General features: G+C 43.3%; 1 protein-coding gene across 1 annotated transcript in view; it reads left to right on the top strand.

Moving 5' to 3' along the window:
- The window catches only part of LOC135538744 (SH3 and multiple ankyrin repeat domains protein 3-like), a 245,766-nt gene that overhangs the window by 134,936 nt on the left and 87,627 nt on the right, over positions 1 to 23,203 (top strand). Inside the window, exons 8-11 of the mRNA XM_064964649.1 lie at positions 16,403 to 16,480; positions 17,359 to 17,425; positions 17,825 to 18,060; positions 18,166 to 18,329. Coding sequence (XP_064820721.1) covers positions 16,403 to 16,480; positions 17,359 to 17,425; positions 17,825 to 18,060; positions 18,166 to 18,329 — 545 coding nt within the window. The remainder of the gene's footprint in view (positions 1 to 16,402; positions 16,481 to 17,358; positions 17,426 to 17,824; positions 18,061 to 18,165; positions 18,330 to 23,203) is intronic.

The raw sequence follows: 23,203 nt of genomic DNA, 5'->3' as shown, positions 1-23,203 counted from the left end.
ATGACAGAGGGCGAGTTACCCACTTGCTGACAAATTTTCACAAGGCACCCTGACCTCCGCCCCCTGTATTTTCTTCTTTTCTTCATGCGAATGACGGGGATTTGGGCCTTGTCCTGGAGCAAAATTATATCCATCGCGTCTGACTCATTAAAGAAAAAATCTTCATCCAGTTCGAGGTGAGTAATCACTGTTCTGATATCCAGAAGCTATTTTCGGTCATAAGAGATCTTAGCATAAACAGTATGTACAAAATAAGTTACAAACAATGCGAAAAAACACACAAAATAGCACAATTGGTTAGGAGCCCGTAAAACGGTGGCCATCCCCTCCGCCGCCATTCTTCTTATCCAAAAATTTGTTTGTGGAAAAAATACTTTGACACCTTTCTGTTTTCTCAACGACATGCAAATCTGCATTGAGAAAAGGTGCACGTTTGAGTTTGTTCACACCTGAGCGAGTCTGACCACAAGTAAGCAATGAGCTCAATCAGTTCTCTATGACAACAAAAATATAAACAACAAAGTAAGCTAATAAATCCTTAGTCTTTGGGTTATGTTTAGGTAAAAGTTAGTCTTATAGATTATAGATTAGTCTAATCTAAATTTCCAGTCCTATTCTTGAAAATCCTAGTGGTATTTTATCAAATTTAATGACTGGAAATCTGACAGACTTCTGTTTTTATTGTAAAGATATAGCCTAATTGTTTTATTATCTGGATTGAAGTAGAAAGCAATAGGTTATAAACCTACATAACCCATAAAGTAGAATGCAACATGCATTTATTGATAGCTATGTAAACTCTAACATTGATTTATCCTGCAATAGATGTCGTTCATTTGGTAATATTAATTTTTGTCTTCTTAAGGGGAAAGTAATCCAAAAGTAACTGAAAGTAATCAGATTAGGTTACTGAGTTTGGGGGTCATCCAACAGGTATGCTACTGGTTGCAATTTTGGACTGGTAATTAGTAACTGTAACAGATTACATTTAGAAAGTAACCTACCCAACCCTGGTAGCGAGCACGTGAGAGATACGATTGATAAGATCAAGTGAGAGAATGAGACATTGAGTGCTGGGATTGGGAACTGAGGCTTAAGTGACTCATTGAAAAGCCATGGCTCAGGTGTTGAGAGCTGAGTGCTACTGAGTTGTGGGGTTGTTTCCCACATGGGCCACATCTACTGAATATGACTTTGTATAAAAATGTGTTGCTAAGATTTCTGTCTGTGAAATGCACATACATGTACATGTGACACACACATGCACGCTGACCTGTTTCAAAGGCTCTAGAACACTGAGTGCACATGCACACAAAAGTATGTCTGAGGGGGGTTAGAGGATGAGAATATCAATACTTAATCTAGAGTACTGTTTGTAACACATCCACATGACTATGTTCTACTACTGCCTGAAGAGGGAGGGAGGGGTGGAGGAGCAACGAAGGGAAAAGGGAGAGAGAAAAAGAGGGATAACTTTTGTTTTCGTTTTAGGGGAGTTAGACTATTGACTGGTGCATTTAAGATGAAAAAAGTGGCATATTTTAGGTGATGCAAATGGTAGCCTTAAAGAACACAGATTTTAACTTCTGAGTCATGCTAATGAATATTCATGGTCAAATGAACAATTTTGGGGGAAATGTTTTGCTCCTCCCCATGATAGACACTGTCTCTGCAGTGTCCTATTGTCAGACAGGTTTCATCCCTCCAGTGTTTAGAGATCCAGGAGGCCACTGCTGGGCAGATCGATCACAGCGACAGAGCTTCTGAGTGGGGCTTAAGGGACTGAACATGGGGGGCGTCTGCATGATGATCCATGAATCAACAGAGAGACACACATTCAGTGACAGAGATCCATATGAGAGAGATGAAGAGGGAAAGGATATGGAGTGAGAAAGACAGTTAGTGGGATAGAGAGTAAAGGAAAGGAGAGAACCAATCAAAGGAGACAGGGAAGAAAACATTTGGATAAAAGAGAAGTATATGACAGACCGCTTCCAGATTGATGTATCAATAAAGAGACAGTCAGTGAGAAGTAGACTGGTTAATGAGCAGAGAAGACTGGTTAATGAGCAGAGAATACTGGTTAATGAACAGAGTAGACTGGTTAATGAACAGAATAGACTGGTTAATGACACCAATAGAGAGTGGGGGTCGAGGGAAGAGTGGGGTGGGAAGCTCAGGGGGGTGGGAGGCCAGTGGGGGGACCCCCTCAGTGTTTAGGGGAGTGATGGAGCAGAGACACAACAAACTTAGAATTGGATAACAGGAACACAGATGTTAACCTCTGAATCATGCCAATTAATAAAGTGGAGCTTATGGGATAATAATGATGACAGAAACCTATGAGTTTGTATTTTGAATTTCGTGGTCACTAATTGAGATTTGTTGTTGCAAGTAGATTCACAAATATGTCATTTCTTTTTGCAAGCTTTTCATCATGATGTGTGAGAAATTTAACAACGGTCGCAAACTGGTAACTTGGCATTTGAATACATTCAATAAGATTTGCAAGCATAATTTATTTTCAGAATTATTACAAGTCCATTTACTACTATGAATTTTCAGCTGTGAATTGCTTGCAGATTCTTTTATCGGTGCACGCTTGGAGTTCTGTTGTCACATTACCAAGAGATTCATAATAACGTTTTATACATTTGTAGAAAGAGATTTGCAAGAAAACAATTGGTTTGAGCAACTCTAGGGGCTGGACCGTTTACTCCTGACCAATCAGCCAAAACCACAGCCGCTGCTGCAACCATGGATGGAGGGTCCATCAATCAATTTTTAGGAAGTAGCTTGAAAACAAAGAGTCATTTCTACAAAGTAACAATGTTACTTACTGTTGTGAATGAGCCTATACAATTCAACCTGATGACTCCTCCAGTCCCCAGACAGAACTCTGGTAACACTGAAACAAGAAAGATCAAGAAGCGGAAGAAGAACATGAAGAGGCCTCAACCGCAAGCAGCTAGAGAGCAGCAAAACACACTCAAGGGCAGGGGGAAGTGACAGGTACAGGTAAACTGTATACAGATGTTCCTCTGCTGTGGGGCCATCTTATATGGCGAAACCCCCTTCAAATTCAAGCCCTGGGATGGAGCTGGTGGAGTTGCTTGATGGCATGTGGGCCATGGAGCAGATGACACCACGGAATGCCGTCACATATGAAGGAAACAATGTGTTACCGAACACTGTGTAGACATCATATGTAAAGGAGACAATGTATTTTGTGTAACTTTGCTTAGATGTCACGCGTATGGGTGAGGGTGTGTTGTGTGGCTGTAGTCAAGGGAGTTATGGGCTTGGGCAAAACAACATAAATACCAATGTAAGATATCAGAAAAGGAGATTTGGGGAAAGACAGATCAGGAGCTGATTGATCGATAAGAGAAATTACTGTGCCTCGTCAACCTGGCTAAGGCTTTCGACTCTGTCAATCACAACATTTTTATTGGCAGACTCAACAGCCTTGGTTTCTCGAATGATTGCCTCGCTTGGTTCACCAACTACTTCTCCGATAGAGTTCAGTATGTCAAATTGGAGGGCCTGTTGTCCGGACCTCTCTATGGGGGTGCCACAGGGTTCAATTCTCGGGCCGACTCTCTTCTCTGTATACATCAATGATGTCGCTCTTGCTGCTGGTGATTCTCTGATCCACCTCTATGCATACGATATAACAAATCTATAAAATCCATCAGTTGTGAAGTTGTGGAACCAAAAGAGGAGTGTTACTGGTTTTCATTAACTATACTAAACAAAAATATAAAGTGTTGTTCCCATGTTTCATGAGTTAAAATAAAAGATCCCAGAAATTGTCCACACACACAAAAAGCGTATTTCCCACAAATTGTGTGCACAAATTTGTTTACATCCCTGTTAGTGAGCATTTCTCATTTTCCAAGATAATTCATTAACCTGACAGGTGTGGCATATCAAGAAGCTAAATAAACAGCATGGGCATTACATAGGTGCACCTTGTGCTGGGGGAAATAAACGGCCACTTTAAAATGTACAGTTTTATCACACAACACAATGCCACAGATGTCTCAAATTTTGAGGGAGCGTGCAATTGGCATGCTGATTGCAGTCCATTAATTGGCATGCTGAATGCAGTCCATTAATTGGCATGCTGAATGCAGTGTTAATCTATTTACTGTTAGCAGCCTCCGGCATCATTTTAGAGACTTTGGTGTTACGTCCAACCCGGCCTCACAACCGCAGACCTCGTGTAACCACGCCAGCTCAGGACCTCCACATCTGCCTTCTTCCCCTGCGGGATTATCGGAGACCAGCCATCCAGACAGCTGATGAAACTGAGGACCATTTCTGTCTGTATTAAATCCCTTTTGTGGGGAAAACTCATTTTGATTGGATTGGCCTGGCTCCCCAGTGGGTGGGCCTTTTGGAGGCCCGTGGCCAGACCGTATTGTGGGCTCGAGTAGGAAAACAAAGGGGAGCTTGAGGGTTACTATGTAAAAAGCACGCTAAAGGAGCACTGGATGTCTATAGTTTGTCTTCTACCCAGATGAAGTGCTGAACCCCTGCTTTCAGTTAAGAGTTCATCTTAAGTAATTTTAACTGAAACCCTATACCCAGGACTTAGCGAGTGTGTCCGGTCAATTAGATAGGGAGGACCAGGAGTTTGAGATTTTGGCGCACTTATAAATAGTTTAACCCTGTCTTGGAACGTGTCTTGCGTGAACGGCAAGAAATCACACAGTAAGAGCCACACCACGTAATAAAATAGGACAGAGCGGACTATGGATAAATAATGGATTGCTTGTTGGTGTTGTACATAAAAATAGCCCCCACTGACGTGTAGTATACCGTGTCACAAACTACCCCTGAAGTGTAATCAGTAGGAATGTCACGCTCGTCGTTGGAAGCATACTCGGACCAAAGCGCAGCGGGATCTGGGTTCCACACATTTATTGAAGTGGAACTTTGAACAAGACAAAATAAAGAAACAGCGAAACTAGATGTAAATGAAGTGCTCAAAGGTAATAACACAAAAACAAGATCCCACAAAACACAGTGGGGAAATGGCTGGCTAAATATGTTCCCCAATCAGAGACAAGGATAAACAGCTGCCTCTGATTGGGAATCATACCAGGCCAACATAGAACTAAACAACCTAGATAGGAACACCCCCCCTAGTCACACCCCAACCTAACTAAAATAGAGAATAAAAAGGCTCTCTATGGTCAGGGCGTGACAAGGAAGGAGTGAGCTAACCTCTGTGGCAAGGAGGGATAGACCAAGAGGGGTGACCCGGTTGATAAAGTGGAGCTTAGGGCTCCACTGCTAGCTCAGCTCAGGGTAGGAAAAAACAGGGAAGCCGCCTCATCGGGAAAGAGGCTCATTCAGCGGGATAATCCATGCCTAAAACGTGCAGTGGGAGTTGACCCACCCTGTGAGGTCAAGAGAGAGGGAAGGGAAAGGGAAAGGGGGATTCTAGTCAGTTGTACAACTGAATGCATTCAACTGAAATGTGTCAGAAGATCCACAAGCAAAGACTACCCTCGCATGAATGAAGATAGTAGGTCCGTCAGGGAAGCGGCCCGTACCAGTCACCTCGACATTACTTCTCCGTGCAAAGTACTAGAATAAAACTACTTGAAGGTAATCATCTATTTTATATGTGTACATCCATTTTTCCATCCATTTTTGGATTAAAGGCATGACAGTAGTTTAACATGTAAAATGGTACATTTCAGACTAAATTGACAGCAGCTACTGTACTTAACTAGCTTTACTATCAACTGGCTAGCTTCATCAGACAGCTTTAGATGCAAAGGGAAACAAATATATTATTTGCTAGTTAACCATGTGATTGATAAAGTTGAGATAAATGCCATTTGCTAGCTAGCTAAATGTAAAGTTGTTATTGGAGTTTATTCACAACAATTTATATAACTAGATCCACACATGTTATTCTCTATAATGCAGAATTGTAAGCGTGTAACTTGGGAAGCTCATTCAATAATACAGACGTGGGTGATTTCTGTCCTTGAACTGTGTCAATTTTGTTCTCCAATTTCAGATCACAGTAGTTGAATGAGGTGTTAGTGAAGTACTGTAACAACAACCTGTGGCTGTCATGACTTCAACTTACTTAATACAGGTACCATGTCATTTTGTTGATCTATACTGGTTTGTCATCTGATTTTCAGGAGCCTGACAGAGATACGGGCCTTCGGAAGGTATTCAGACCCCTTGACTTTTTCCACATTTTGTTACTTATTCTAAAATTGATTAAATTGCTTTTCCCCCCATCAATCTACACACAATACCCCATAAAGACAAAGCAAAACAGATTTTTGGAATTCTTTGTTAATTTAGTTTTTTTTAAGTAACTGAAATACGACATTTACATAAGTATTCAAAACCTTTACTCAGTACTTTGTTGAAGCACCTTTGGCAGTGATTACATCATCGAGTCTTCTGGGGTTTCTCCCATTCCTCTCGGCAGATGCTCTCAAGCTCTGTCAGCTTTGCTGCACAGCTATTTTCAGTTCTCTACAGAGATGTTAGATCGGGTTCAAGTCTAGGCTCTGGCTGGGCCACTCAAGGACATTCAGAGACTTGTCCCGAAGCCACTCCTGCGTTGTCTTGGCTGTGTACTTAGGGTTGTTGTCCTGTTGGAAGGTGAACCTTCGCTCCAGTCTGAGGTCCTGAGTACTTTGAAGCAGGTTTTCATCAAGGATCTCTCTGTACTTTGCTCCGTTCATGACCCTTGGCATTCAAGCCAAAGAGTCTTGGTTTCATCAGACCAGAGAATCTTGTTTCCATGATCTGAGACTATTTAGGTACCTTTTGGCAAACTTCAAGCGGGCTGTCATGTGCCTTTTACTGAAGAGTGGCTGAAGAGTGACTTTACTGAAGAGTGCTGCATAGATAGATGGTTGTCCTTCTGAAAGGTTCTCCCTTCTCCCCGATTACTCAGTTTGGCCGGTCAGCCAGCTGTAGGAAGAGTCTTGGTGGTTCCCAACTTCTTCCATTTAAGAATGATGGAGACCCCTATACTCTTGGGGACAGTCAATGCTGCGGCTATTTTTTGTACCCTTCCCCAGGTCTGTGCCTTGACACAATCCTGTCTCGGAGCTCTACGGACAATTCCTTCAACCTCATGGCTTGGTTTTTGCTCTGACACGCACTGTCAACTGTTGGACTTTCCAAATCATGTCCAATCAATTGAATTTACCACAGGTGGGCTCCAATCAAGTTGTAGAAACATCTCAAGGATGATCAATGGAAACAGGATGCACCGGAGCTCAACTTTGAGTCTTATAGCAAAGGCTCTGAATACTTATGTATATAAAGTTTTTCTGTGTTTTATTTTTAATACATTTGCAAAAATGTCTAACAACCTGTTTTCACTTTGTCAATATGGGGTGTTGTGTGTAGATTGCTAAGGAACATGTTTCATTTAATCAATTTTAAAATAAGGCTGTAATGTAACAAAATGTTTAAAAAGTCAAGGGATCTGAATAATTTCCGAATGCACTGTAGATACAACCATAGTCCAAGGCAGGAGTTGGCAGGAAATGTCCCTACATCCACGTTGAGGCCTGCTACAGGCAGGAACATGGATCACTCCATGTCAGTGTCAGTAAGTAATCCATTTTTTATTTAAATATACAGTGGGGAGAACAAGTATTTGATACAGTGCCGATTTTGCAGGTTTTCCTACATTACAAAGCATGTAGAGGTCAAATTTGTATCATAGGTACTTCAACTGTGAGAGAAAATCCAGAAAATCACATTTTATGATATTTAAGTAATTCATTTGCATTTTATTGCATGACATAAGTATTTGATCACCTACCAACCAGTAAGAATTCCGGCTCTCACAGACCTGTTAGTTTTTCTTTAAGAAGCCCTCCTGTTCTCCACTCATTACCTGTATTAACTGCACCTGTTTGAACTTGTTACCTGTATAAGAGACACCTGTCCACACACTCAATCAAACAGACTCCAACCTCTCCACAATGGCCTAGACCAGAGAGCTGTGTAAGGACATCAGGGATACAATTGTAGACCTGCACAAGGCTGGGATGGACTACAGCACAATAGGCAAGCAGCTTGGTGAGTAGGCAACAACTGTTGGCGCAGTTATTAGAAAATGGAAGAAGTTCAAGATGACGGTCAATCAACCTCGGTCTGGGGCTCCATGCAAGATCTCACCTCGTGGGGCATCAATGATCATGAGGAAGGTGAGAGATCAGCCCAGAACTACACGACAGGACCTGGTCAATGACCTGAAGAGAGCTGGGACCACAGTCTCAAAGAAAACCATTAGTAACACACTACACCATCATGGATTAAAATCCTGCTGCGCACGCAAGATCCCCCTGCTGAAGCCAGCGCATGTCCAGGCCCATCTGAAGTTTGCCAATGACCATCTGGATGATCCAGAGGAGGAATGGGAGAAGGTCATGTGGTGATGAGACAAAAATAGAGCTTTTTGGTTTAAACACCACTCGCCGTGTTTGGAGGAAGCACAAAGGATGAGTACAACCCCAAAAACACCATCCCAACCGTGAATGACTGCACCGTATTGAGGGGAGGATGGATGGGGCCATGTCTTGCGAGATCTTGGCCAACAACCTCCTTCCCTCAGTAAGAGCATTGAAGATGGGTCATGGCTGGGTCTTCCAGCATGACAACGACCCGAAACACACAGCCAGGGCAACTAAGGAGTGGCTCCATAAGAAGCATCTCAAGTTCCTGGAGTGGCCTAGCCAGTCTCCAGACCTGAAACCAATAGAAAATCTTTGGAGGGAGCTGAAAGTCCGTATTGCCCAGCGACAGCCCCGAAACCTGAAGCATTTGGAAAAGGTCTGTATGGAGGAGTGGGCCAAAATCCCTGCTGCAGTGTGTGCAAACCTGGTCAAGAAGGTGAATTCACCAATTTGTAAGTCGCTCTGGATAAGAGCGTCTGCTAAATGACTTAAATGTAAATGTAAATGTAACTACAGGAAACGTATGATCTCTGTAATTGCAAACAAAAGTTTCTGTACCAAATATTAAGTTCTGCTTTTCTGATGTATCAAATACTTATGTCATGCAATAAAATGCAAATTAATTACTAAAAAATCATACAATGTGATTTTCTGGATTTTTGTTTTAGATTCCGTCTCTCACAGTTGAAGTGTACCTATGATAAAAAATTACAGACCTCTACATGCTTTGTATTTAGGAAAACCTGCAAAATCAGCAGTGTATCAAATAATTGTTCTCCCCACTGTATATAATACTCCACTCATAGTGGAGAAGCCCTATGCATCATAAACCTGTCTACTCCTGGAGTAACTCACTGTCAGAGATTCATTAGATGATTTGGCAGGAGGCCCTGGGCCAATGGGAGGTCAGGGGTGAGGGCTTAGGGGGAGTGAGAGGGAAGTTAGACATAAAGACTCAGCTTGAACCACAGAGTAAGACTACCTTCAAACCAAATATATGTCCAGCACATCTGTTTGGTCAGGAAAAACACTGTTCCCCGTTTTTAATTGGTTGAAGGATAGTCTGCAACTTTCCTGAAGGACAGCCCAACACAACCCTCTCCCCCAACACACACTTCCCTTTGAAAGTTGCTGTGTCTTTTACGCATCCATTTCTGATTGGAAGGCACCCATACAGTCCTCAATAATCAACAATGGATTCAGTACCTCTATTAATCTCTCTTCCAGAGCCTTCTGACCAACTCCTGGAGATCTCTCCAGAACAGATAAGTAAGCTCTGCTGGTGGTAATATACTTTAGGCACTATGTAAACCTCATTTACTATGGCTGTCTGTGTGATGACATGTAGCATATTATCCAGGGCCATTGGTTGGATTTTCTGTACTCACTCCAAAACTCATGCTATTTCCTCTCACTAAAAGTCTCCAGACAAACGAACGCGTCCATCCCCCTATGCCCAGGTGAGTCTACTGTGCCATGGAACTCTAGAGCAGCACATTAAATCCCTGCCCCCTGTTGCCACCTATCAGCAGACAGTTCCCTGAGGAAGGATGCAACTCTCAAGGACAATGGACACATTTGGTGGATGATCACCAAATGGAATAAAGTTTTGTATAAACTACTCATGTTCGTTTTTTAAAAGTGGTTGCAAAACAATACATTTTTCAGCCTGTTTTTCAAATGTTTGCTAACTTAAACATCTAACAACATGCAGACTTTCTCCATCAAGAAAACACCTGGTGCTTATGACTCAAAGGTCTAAAATCATTGCAAGTCTCATGTCCAGGGTGAATACATTCTGATTCATGTATATAAGACATCACACAGGTGTACCATGTACCATATATATCCAAGCCAAGCCTGAAGAATAGGACAAATAGACAAGTGAATATAAGTCTGCTCTTGTGTCTGTATGAATGAGTGGTAACATAAGATACATGTTAACGTGTTAAATGGCTACGAGACACTGATAAGGAGACTCTAGCTGGAGTGTCAGGTAAGGAACCAGTGAAGGCCCTAGTATTCAGTCAGGCATCTGGAAGCAGATGTCACCATCCAGGCCCATGTCACAGCATGCAGAGGCCTGATTGTGAGATGACAATAAATACATTATGTACCTTTCATCACTAAAGCCGTGTTAGCATTTACTGCATATGTTGCTGAACAATCCAACCATTTTGTTATTGATATAAATGGGCAATTCACATACAATAAAGTTCATGAGCATTGACTATATTACCTCTTGGGTCCTGTGGTTGTCTGGCAGCATGTCTGCTTTCTAGTGATCTTACTCCCTCTCCACCTGAAATGCAATAACAACAAAAACATGAATAACAATAAGCCTAGTCAGTCAGTCATTTTCTAACTTGGCTAAATTAAAAGCACTAATGTCAATTTGCACAAGTCTACTCAGCCAAATTATACCAAAACAATACAGCCTATTTGCAGGAGGGGCATATTCCTGTCACCAATTAATCAATAAACTGTCAGTGGAACGAAGTTCTCAAAAGTCAATAACAAGTCTTTAAAATATAGCTAGCAAATATATATATATATATTTCTAGAAATCGAACATCGTTAGCTACATTGATGATGTTGGGAATTGTTCCCATAGCAGTTTCAATTTAACTTAGCTAACTAGCTACATGTTGACAGCTATATAATTAAGCAATAAGGCCAGAGGGGGTGTGGTATATTGACAATATACCACGGGTAAAGGATGTTCTTCGGCACGACACAAGGCAGAGTGCTAGAACACATTTCTAAAAATGTACAAAACGTTCTACAATCTTACGAATCTCTTGGTAGTGTGACAACAGTGACAGAACCCAAGCCTGGCCTTATTGAATGTATTCAAATGTGAAGTTACAAGTTTGCAACCATTGTTACATGTTTCACACATCATGATACAAGCTTGCAAACACGTTTGCAAATCTTGCTTCCGACCACAAATCTCAATGTGAGACCACGAAATTCAAAATACAGACTGGTTCTGTCATCATTATTATCCAGGAGCCCAGGTGGAATCAGCCACCTGTCAGACAAGACATGGAGAGGGAACATATTGGAAATGTTATTGTATCTGACATTCTTTTGACAATGGAACCCTCTATAAAGCTGTTGAATTCTGTATTTAAAACAGAGTCTCCTGAATGATTATCCATGTAGTAAAATGCAGAGCTTTTAGATTGCTTTTAGCAACGATACTTTGGGGGAACTCTACTCCTCTGGAGTTGACCTGCTGATGTTCAGTGTGTATCATGGTAAAGAAACGTGGAGAGGAAGTCTGCTCGATTCTTAATGGTTTCCTGTAATATCACTATGGCTGCAAGCAGGAAGACAGATGTCCCTCTCTATAATTGGTCTCCTGGAGCGTTTGTGCATTTGTGTGTGTGTGTGTTTGTGTGTGAGTGTATATGTGTGTATACTGTATGTATGTGTGTGTTGTTGTAAATTGAGAGGCAGCAGTTGATGCATAGGTTTTCTACTGCCATTCATCTCCCCATTCCAAATAAAAAGAGCATGCACACACACATACAATTCAAATCAAATGTATTTATAAAGCCCTTTGTACATCAGCTGATATCTCAAAGTGCTGTACAGAAACCCAGCCTAAAACCCCAAACAGCAAGCAATGCAGGTGTAGAAGCACGTTGGTTAGGAAAAACTCCCTAGAAAGGCCAAAACCTAGGAAAAAAACTAGAGAGGAACCAGGCTATGAGGGGTGGCCAGTCCTCTTCTGGCTGTGCCAGGTGGAGATTATAACAGAACATGGTCAAGATGTTCAAATGTTCGTAAATGACCAGCATGGTCAAATAATAATAATCACAGTAGTTGTCGAGGGTGCAACAAGTCAGCACCTCAGGAGTAAATGTCAGCTGGCTTTTCATAGCCGATCATTAAGAGTATCTCTACCACTCCGGCTGTCTCTATAGAGTTGAAAACAGCAGGTCTGGGACAGGTATACACACACTGAACAACCACTGCCTCTCTTTCTCTCCATCCCATAATTCCCTTCTCTCTGTTTCTCCACTCATCTCTCTCTCCCTGTTCCTGCTTTATCACCCCCTGTCTCTCATGTCTCACCCCTGTCAGCCTCCTTCTCTTTAATGGATACTTTCTCATTCCCAGTAGATTATCCTACTACTGCTAGAGACTCCTGCCTAAGGGAGAACAAAACACACACACACACACACACACACACACACACACACACACACACACACACACACACACACACACACACACACACACACACACACACACACACACACACACACACACACACACACACACACACACACACACACACAGCCCACCTCTATGTGTATTAACCGCCCTAGCTAATTCACTGTCAGAGACTTAATGGGGTCATTAGCCACAGTTTGCTCCTCACCTTTAAGTGTAAAGTAAAAATAAAGACATCTAAATGCCTTTAAAAGAGGCCACCCCCATGCTACGATTTACAGCAGCTTTACAACATGAGAGAGAGAGAGTACTGTAGACTACTTTATCACCGAACTCAACCCAGAGTCACCCAGAGCATTCAGTCAGCCCACTGACACCCCTATTGGATCACAGCAAAATCACAGTGTACTTGAACAGAGAAGAAAAAAAGCAGGATAAACTGCTTACTGCTTCAATTTTTGCTTGTAAACAGGAATCAGGAGGATAGAGTTATGGTCAGATTTGCCAATTGGAGGGCGAGGGAGAGCTTAGTACACCTCTCTGTGTGTGGAGTAAAGGTGGTCGAGATTTTTTTCTCCCTCTGGTTGCAGATTTAACATTCTGTTAGAAATGTAGTAAAACTGATTTAAGTTTTCTTGCATTAACGTCCCCGGCCACTAGGAGCGCCGCCTCTGGATGAGTGTTTGCTTATGGTGGAATACAACTCATTGAGTGCTGTTTTAGTGCCAGCCTCGGGCCTGTGGTGGTATGTAGACAGCTACGAAAAATACAGATGAAAATATTGTGGTCTACAGCTTATCATGAGACGCTCTACCTCAGGTGAGCAAAACCTTGAGAGTTCCTTAGATATCGTGCACCAGCTGTTGTTTACATAAGTTCATAGGCCCCCCCTGTGTCTTACCAGAGGCTGCTGTTCTGTTGATAGAGTGTATAACCCGCCAGCTGTATGTTCTTAATGTCGTCGTTCAGCCACGACTCGGTGAAACGTAAGATATTACAGTTTTAATGTCCCGTTGGTAGGATATATGTGCTTTCAGTTCGTCCCATTTATTTTCCAGCGATTGAATGTTAACTAGCAGACTGGAAGGCAAGGGCAGATTAGCCACTCGTTGCCTGGTCCTCACAAGGCATCCCGATCTCTTTCCGTGAAACCTACCTTTCCTTTTCCAGCGAATCAAGTGGATCTGAGCCTGGTCAGGCACCCGTAGTATATCCCTCGCGTCCGACTCATTGAAGAAGAACTCCTCGTCCAACTTGAGGTGAATAATACCAGTTCTGATGTCCAGAAGCTCTTTTCAGTCATAAGAGACAGTAGCAGCAACATTATGTTCAAAACAAGTTAAGAACAATGCGAATAGACAAACAAAATAGTATGGTTGGTTAACAGAGAAAAAAGTCCTCCTGTATACCTAGACGGCAGCCCTACCCTCCGGCGCCATCTTTTCCATAATCTGTTGCTTCTGTCCCCAACCAAGGACGGCCTACAACAGTACCTAGATCTTCTGCACAGATTCTGTCACACCTGGGTCTTGACAGTGAATCTTAGTAAAACTAAAATATTGGTGTTCCAAAAAAGGCCCAGTTGCCAGGACCACGAATACAAATTCAATCTAGACACTGTTGTCCTGTAGCACACAAAAAACGATACCTACCCTGGCTTAACATCAAACCCTTAGGTAACTTCCACAAAGCTGTGAACAATCAGAGAGTTAAGGCATGAACATAAAATTCGACATCCCAGTTAGGATCTGGTAAAAAATATTTGAATCAGTTATAGAACCCATTACCCTCTGTAGTTGTGAAGTTAGGGGTCCACTCACCAACAAATAATTCACAAAATGGGACAAACACCCAATTTACACTCTGCATGCAGAATTCTGAAAAAACATCCTCTGCGTACAACATAAAACCCCAAATAATGCATACAGAGCAGTATTAGGCCAATACCCGCTAATTTGCCAGCTGGTTTAGAGCTCAGTTCACAAACACAAACAGACCCCACAGATCCCCAGGACAGCAACACAATTGGACCCAACCAAATCGTGAGAAAACAACAAGATAATTATTTGACACATTAGAAAGATTCAACCAAAAATGCTATCTGTCCCTACACAGAGAGTACGCAGTGGCAAAATACCTGACCACTGTGACTGACACAAAATGAAGGAAATCCTTGACTATGTACAGACTCAGTAGGCATAGCCTTGCTATCGATAGAGGCCGCCATAGGCAGACCTGGGTCGAGAGAGAAGACAGGCTATATACCCAGTGCCCACAAAATGATGTGGAAACTGAGCTGCACTTCCTATCCTCCTGCTAATTATATGACCATATTAGCAACACATATTTCATACAGACCCACAAAGAATTTAGAAACATACCAAATATTGACAAACTCTGTTAGGCGAAGTGTCGCAGTGTGCAGTCACAGCAGCAAACCTATATTTATTTGTATATTTATATATTTTCTCTTGCCATTCATACTTCAACTATTTGCACATTGTTAAAACACTGTACATAGCCAATAACATGACATTTAAAACGCCGCTATTCCCTTGAACATTTTGTGAGTGTAATGTTTACTGTTAATTTCTGATAGTTTTTTTTACTGTTTGTTGTTTTTCATTTGCTTTGGAAATGTAAACATACAGTATGCATTATGTTTCCAATGCCAATAAATCACCTTTGAATTGGAGAGAGAGAGAGAGAGAGAGAGAGAGAGAGAGAGAGAGTACTGTACACGCGTCTAGTGATTAGCTAAGCTAACTGCCGGAAGGGTTGCTAGCATTAGCATTAAGTGATTATAGAGCTATTATAGGAAAGGCACTGCATTATTGAACCGCCTTGTTAGTTAAAGGAAGATGTGTGGATTCCTCATTTCTCTCTGCTTACCTTTAAAAAACACACAAACTCTGACTATAGGTTCCTTTTAGGATCAGTGTAAAATTAACAGAAATGTGCATTCCTGTGAGTGTATATACAGTATGACTCAAAAGGCTCCAGGTAGAGAGCAGCCACAAGTTTGGTTAAGGTCAATCATAGCGCTATTAATTCTATTCATACCCTGCAAACACATAGCCCTTCCCCTTAACCCATGGACCACTCCGGAGAGAGGGAGAGGACTATACATGTACACACATCCCCAATGATATAGCATTGGGGCTATATCACACATTCACACAGCAACATACATGTTATGTAGGCTATGAATGGAGGAAGAGAGGATGGAAGAGGAGGGTAAAGGAAAGACATTTCTGAGAGGGAGAGAAGGGACAAGGAAGGCTCTAGCATTAAAGGGTGAATGGAGGGAGAGAGGATGGAAGAGGAGGGTAAAGGAAAGACATTTCTGAGAGGGAGAGAAGGGACGAGGAAGGCTCTAGCATTAAAGGGTGAATGGAGGGAGAGAGGATGGAAGAGGAGGGTAAAGGAAAGACATTTCTGAGAGGGAGAGAAGGGACGAGGAAGGCTCTAGCATTAAAGGGTGAATGGAGGGAGGAAGTGAGCCTCTCTTTCTCTCCCTCTCTGGTCAGTGTAATTATCAGACTTAGCACTGTTGGGACCAATTTAGAGAACAGAGCTGGCACTCACTGGAGCCTCATATATATGCGGTGTGTGTGCACATGCACGGTTGTGAATGTGTGCTTGTTCGTGTGTGTTCTGATGAATTGAACATCCATATGCAACCAAAATTTCACAACTGATCTAACTTGTCTAACAAAAGTATCCAATTCTATCTCTTCCTCTTTCAGGATAGTTGTACCAGAGTTCTACTGTTTCGGGGAGTGAATAAAGAGATCAAGAACTACAACAGCCAGACAGCCTTTCAGGTGAGACTCCCCATCCTTCAGCTGGCCTCTATCAGACATTACATTCTAGTTATACCGTAACCATATGCCATGAGGACAACTTTGTGTGACTTAATATGGAAAAAGTTTTTGCAACTCTTGGAGGTCAAGGGAGCTCAACAATATCTGTATATTTGTTCTGTGATAACTACATGGCATAAACGTTTCTGTACTCTGGCCTGCCTCTGTGGCAAGCTGTGTGATTAAGCTTGTGACAAATTGACATTAACACAGATGTCCTCAGTACATCAATGTTCATTTGTTTGTACACAGGGCTATCGGGCGCCACACACTCACATGTACACGTGCACGCATTCACATGCACACGCTCACACAGTGCCAGAAATCAGAAACACACGCTGCTGTCAGACATCTGTTACAATCAGCCTTTTAATGAAGGGATGCCAATGTGTGAAATATTAATCAGAGAGAGAAAGAGAGAGAGATGGAACCATAGAGTAATGCAAATTAAGAGGGGTGAGATAGAATTAGTGATGGACATGTAGTCTGAAAAAGATGATATTGAAGGATGGAGGGAAGGTGGGAGAGAGAAAGTGGTTTGAATGGAATGTGTTCCCCTGTTACCTGTAGTTTAGAGTAGATGGATTATACGTCTGACAATTGGCTCTTGAAACAACAGAGGCTGATGTTTATTCCAGACAGACTCTGGGACAGCAGCTTTCAGCAGGGTTCTGCTCTCTCCCAATGAGAAGGACAGCTTCCAATGGGAGCCTTGTTTTACAGAACACTCATATTGAGAAGTTGAGAGTTGGAAAAGGAACAAACACACAACACATATTTGACTTATGCTTCTCCTCCCCTTCCATCCCCTCTTCTCTCCTCCCTCTCTCCTCCTCCAGGTGGCCATTATAGCAGGAAACTTTGATCTGGCTGAAATCATCAAGATCCACAAAGTGTCAGACGTTGGTGAGTAGACTACAGCACATGCCATGGGTATGTGGCTAACAGGAGGTGGTCACTGGACTCTAATGAATGAATCTAGACTGAATTACCCTGACTGATCTCCCATAGTGGTGTCAGAGGGTTAGAGAGCCCTCAGCACTCGGACTATAGCCACTGTAATCACCCAGTCAGTAATGATTCCTGATCATGTGCACTTGCTCTGTGTAATTCAGGGTACTGGGTGTCAATCTGCTATGTGTGAATAGTCTGCCATCTAGTGTTTGAAGGAAAGAATATACCAGATTCCTAATTTAATGCAGTAAGATGTTTTCTTAACTCAATACCCTCGGCAGTGCCTTAGGCAGAAAGGCATACATTGTCATGTTGATTAGGCCAGCAACATGTTGTGTGTTCCTCTCCCAGTGCCTTTCAGGGAGACCCCATCCTACACCAACCGTAGACGTGTGTTGGTGGGAGGACTGCCCTCGCCCCGCTCCCTGCTGCGCTCCGCTAGCGACAACAACCTCAACGGGGACAGCAGTCAAGGTCTGGGTCAAGGTCTGGGGCAGGGTCACGGTCGACAGGGTCAGTCTCCTGTCCCCTCTCTGAGAAGCCTCCCTGCACTGGGACAACACCAACAACATGCCAGCCTGGGGGAGGTGAGAGACAGAGACAGAGTGTGTGTGTGTTTGCCTTTCTGCGTGTTTTGTGACAGAGATTTATGGGATGTGTGTGTAACAGACTGTGTGTGTGTTATATTTCAGACTCGTCATGGAGAGGTGCCAGACAGCAGTCTCCAGAGCACAGGCAGCTCTCGCTCCTCCCACTCCCGCTCTCCCTCGCTACACAGTCATCTGCATGAGGGCGATCAGGGCATCAGGAAGACACACGGACACCCTCTAGGACACGTCCCTCGAGGACGGCTCAGGTGAGACAGACAATCAATCATATATTTAATATACTGCTCCTTGGGGGACAATGAACTGGGTCTGCTCTGAAAGGAAAGCTCCTCCTCTCTTCTCCTTGTCATTGTCTCTCCAGTATGGGATAAATTGAGCAGATTACTAATGCTGGGGTTCCTAACCATTTTATTGTGATCATGTGTCAGTCGTACTGACTCAGTACATGATTAACACATAGCTTTATGCTTCTCCTATAGAATAGAACACTGTGTGTGTTTATGCATTTCTACAAGTGTGTGTGTATGTGTGTGTATGTGTGTGTATGTGTGTGTGTGTGTGTGTGTGTGTGTGTGTGTGTGTGTGTGTGTGTGTGTGTGTGTGTGTGTGTGTGTGTGTGTGTGTGTGTGTGTGTGTGTGTGTGCGTGCGTGCGTGCCCTTATTCTCCAGAAGCGGCAGCAGTTTGATGCCTGAAATGGGAATTACATTACAGATACGACTATAGCCCTCTCTCTATTTGTAATACCCTACTGTCACTTCACTCCATCCATCACACATGCTGCTAATCAGACCTCTATCTCTCTCTCTCTCTCTCTCTCTCTCTCTCTCTCTCTCTCTCTCTCTCTCTCTCTCTCTCTCTCTCTCTCTCTCTCTCTCTCTCTTCGTCCCACCCTTCCCTTTGTCTCAAGAAGGCCACAGTAGTAAAGCAGCACCAGTGTGTTGAACTTGACACCCTGTTGGTAGAGGTAGTGGAGCTTGCCTGTATTTGAATGTACTCCTGTCTGCACAAAGAGGTATAGTAATACCTTCATTTTCAGTACATATAATATGCTTACTGAGACTCCCGTATCAGTAGTAGTTAGACTGAGGGAGGTACAGAAGGAGGGATAAAGAAAGGCACAGATAGAGGGAGGTAGAGGTCATTTCCCTGATGTGTCCTGTCCTAGATGCCTGTCTGTTCTTTTCTGTTATTCTTTTGCTGTAATTAGTCATGTTTATCTGTGTAAGAAGTGACAGGTCTGGAAATTACTGATGTTATTGACACAACAGTAAAGGCCTGAGGACATCTGAGGGAGAGAGAGACGGTCCTCAAATGACATAGGGCAAGGAAAACATTAGCTATATGTTTATACCTAATCTTCACCCCTCCTTCCTTGTTTCCCTCCCTTCTTCTTTCCTTCCTTCACTACTCCTTTCCCTCCCTCTTGTTGGCTACTACTGGTCTCTCTCTCAGTCCCCCTCCCTGCGCCATCTTTCCATCTCTCTCTCTCCATCTCTCGCTCTGTGACCGTCTGTCCGCCCGGTGATAACTCCAGGGGCATTCTGGGTACCAGGGAAGTGTGAAATTAGTTTGGCCGGCAGTGGCCCGCCCCTACGGCCAACACAACGACTTCCTGTGGAACATGCCATCACTTCCTCTCACACCAGAGTGGGCGGTGCTGTAAGGAGTCCAACACTGTTGCCAGGGGGCATCTGGGAATGGTGAAATGGTTGGAATTTAGATACATATAAAGGGTGGATGTCACAATGTGAGTGAGTTATCGATACCATTGAAAACCAAGATGACACCAATGATTTCCTTGGAGGTTGGTAAGGTAATAGGCCCCTTTCCTGTTTCCCTAGGCTTTCTGCATCTGTCCCCTATCCATTTTCTCTCATTCTCTTTCTCACCTTTCCTTTTACCTTTCCCTCTCTTTCTCACATCCTCTCTTCCATCCCTTATCCACTGTCACTTCCTGTCCTCCCTCTTTCTCCTCCCCCTCCTCTGTCTCTATCTATCTTCCTCTCTTCTCTCTCTCAACCCTCGTTCTCCCTGTATTAGTCACACTAGGGGCTGTTGGAGTGAAATTATCCATGGTTTCTTACTGCTGCCAAAAGGCTGACAGAAAGAAATAGAGAGTGAAAGCGGGATAGAGAGAAAGTGTGTGAGAGAGAAAGGGAAAGAGAGAGAGAGAGGGGAAGAAAGAGAGAGAATCTCTTGAGTCCAGCTTAGAGAATCCACATTAAAGGAGGACATGGCGGAATCGATCCGAACGCATCATAGTCTGCATCATCAAAAGGCGACACAGTTCAGCCAGCATTGAGCCGTTCGGCTGCTAATCCCCCCGCTTTGGGACACAGTTTGGATGCACGCAAGCACGTACGCACGCTCGCACGCACACACACACACACACACACACACAACACAACACAACACAACACACATACACACACACACACATTAGTGAGATAAGATGTAGGAGGACATTTAGTCCTGTATAATCAATGGCTGCTGTAGTTCAGTGGTTTAGATAAATCAGTGATGATACAGATCTATGTTGTACATACATTAAAACACAAACAACTTTATCTTCATTTGGTGAGCGTGACACTGTATCATATAACACAACTGTCAGTCATCCTAAGATGTTGTCACTGTTTATAACATCTGTAATGTCAACCTTATTATATAAGAGGGTTAAAAAAAAGTGTTAGCAAAATATGTTGTACATACTGGTATTATCAGTCAGATCACCCGTGATGCAAGTCATTATAGGATGTCCATCCATGTCTGAGGAAATCGGGGAGATGACATGGAAACCGGCCACTAGGGGCTACAGTGAGCACTGTTACCTTCAAGTAAGTTTCGGCTTTGCTAGGGCATTGTGGACAGGGATGGCGGAGGGATGTAGGCATCTGTCTCTGGTGACAAAGTTTGCATGTTAGAATCCAGGATAGAATATTGTTTTTGAGGTTTTAGTTTTCAGCCTATCCCAAACCTTAACTACCTTAACCATTCTGAGTTAATAATGACTAACCTTAACCATCCTGGGTTAATGCCTAAACTTAACCTTAAACACGTCAAAACTTGATGTTTGCAACAACTTCTGCATTTAATATTTGAGAAACATGGATGAACGTCTAATTCTGATGTGAGACTGTTAGAGCGAGTTGGTTTGTATAAATAACATAGTCAATGTGGATATCTGATATGATGTAATACTTATGGCCATATTTGTTTTTTATTTCTCCATTTTAATCTGAGGTAGATGTTTGGATGAGGCATTGATCCATCTGTTTGGGGTTTAGTCAGTGTCAATGTGCCTTAGAGTTGTTGTGTCTGCTTAGCATCCGCAGCTAGCTGCTTCCACAGACACTATGATCTCCTGAACACAACTCAAATGTTCTCTTTTACCAATAGATTACCACACAATATCATAACCATGGCTATTCACATGGATGCAGTGATGAGGAAGAGAGAGGTGCTGAGATAGAGGGAAAACAGTGGTATAATATCTTTGTTCTATGCAGAGAAAAAGATGGAGAGAAAGAGCTGGTCATTAGGATGCAGAGTATGATGATACTTATGATTGTATTTTATAATGGGATGAACCCACCTTATGCAGGGAAACCTATTTGTGTGAGGGCCATTTGCACGAGAAGGGTGATTGTGCGCGCACGCCTGTGTGTGTGTGTGCGCGCGTGTGTCCGTGCGCGTGTGTCCGTGCGTGTGTGTCCGTGCGTGTGTGTCCGTGCGTGTGTGTCCGTGCGTGTGTGTGTGTCCATGCGTGTGTGTCCGTGCGTTTGTGTCCGTGTGTGTGTGCGCGCGTGTGTGTCCGTGTGTGTGTGTGCGCGTGTGTCCGTGCGCGTGTGTCCGTGTGTGTGTGTGCGTGCGTGTGTGTCCGTGCGTGTGTGTCCGTGCGCGTGTGTCCGTGCGTGTGTGTCCGTGCGTGTGTGTGTGTCCATGCGTGTGTGTCCGTGCGTTTGTGTCCGTGTGTGTGCGTGTCCGTGTGTGTGTGCGTGTCCGTGTGTGTGTGCGTGTTTGTGTGCATGTGTGTGTGTGTGTTCAGAACAAACTTCAATTGACTAGTCATCAAGTTCACCAGATGTATTATCTTCTTCTGTGTCGACAGTTACCACGGTTACAGAAGCAGTGTCCTAAGAAAAAGGAAGAGATGGAAGGAAAGAGAGATGGAACAAAGTTGGGAGTGAGGGAGGGAGGGACAGAGAAATGGCTGAAAGCCTTGTAGTTGTTCATTTTTGCTTTATTTAAACGGTGTGTCTGAAGGTATGTTTTGCAGTAATGTATTTATAAATGTGTCTAAACGGTGGTTAAAGCTCTAGTCATTCATCCTGCAGTTAATTTAGATCAATAGTGTTGTTCCTGCACGTCCACCCCTTCCTACACACACACACACACACACACACACACACACACACACACACACACTGATAGGTGGGCCGTTGTGGCAGTGTAAACACAGGCCATTAAAGGGGAGGACAGTTGGAGATCAATCTAGAGTCTACAGGGACCAACACACACACATACAAACACACACACACACACACAAACACCACCAGCACCAACCCCCACATACTCCAGCCCAGCTGCAAGGAACAATCAGGGGATCTGCCACCACAGAGGTCAGACCATCATACGTACCATTACAGCTCTGTGTGTATGTGTGTGTTTCTCTGTGCGTATGTGTGAATTTCTCTGTGTGTATGTGTGTTTTTCTCTGTGTGTATGTGTGAGTTTCTCTGTGTGTATGTGTGTGTTTCTCTGTTTTTCTGTGTGTATGTGTGTGTTTCTCTGTGTGTATGTGTGAGTTTCTCTCTCTCTCTGTGTGTGTGCGTGTGTGTGTGGGGGGGGGGGGGGGGTTTGTTTGTTCGTGCGTGCGTGCGTGCGTGCGTGCATGCGACAAAGTGTCAAGGGTTGGAACCGGTTCAGGGAACGGAACAGAAAACCGGAAAATAACAAAATTACTTGAGGAACAGAACCCAACCCGGAAACAAAAGTAATCTATACTGTTCCGGAACTGAATTGATATTTTAAAAGCATGGAAACCGATTAATAGCGTTATTTTACGTTCCAGGCATTTTTTTCTGGTCCCACAAAAATAGCAATAAAGTGCATATGCAA

This window comes from Oncorhynchus masou, unplaced genomic scaffold, assembly GCF_036934945.1.
Source record: "Oncorhynchus masou masou isolate Uvic2021 unplaced genomic scaffold, UVic_Omas_1.1 unplaced_scaffold_33___fragment_6___debris, whole genome shotgun sequence".
Taxonomy (NCBI): Eukaryota; Metazoa; Chordata; class Actinopteri; order Salmoniformes; family Salmonidae; genus Oncorhynchus; species Oncorhynchus masou.
The sequence above is the reverse complement of the archived record's forward strand: the minus strand, read 5'-3'. Positions and strand labels throughout refer to the sequence as shown.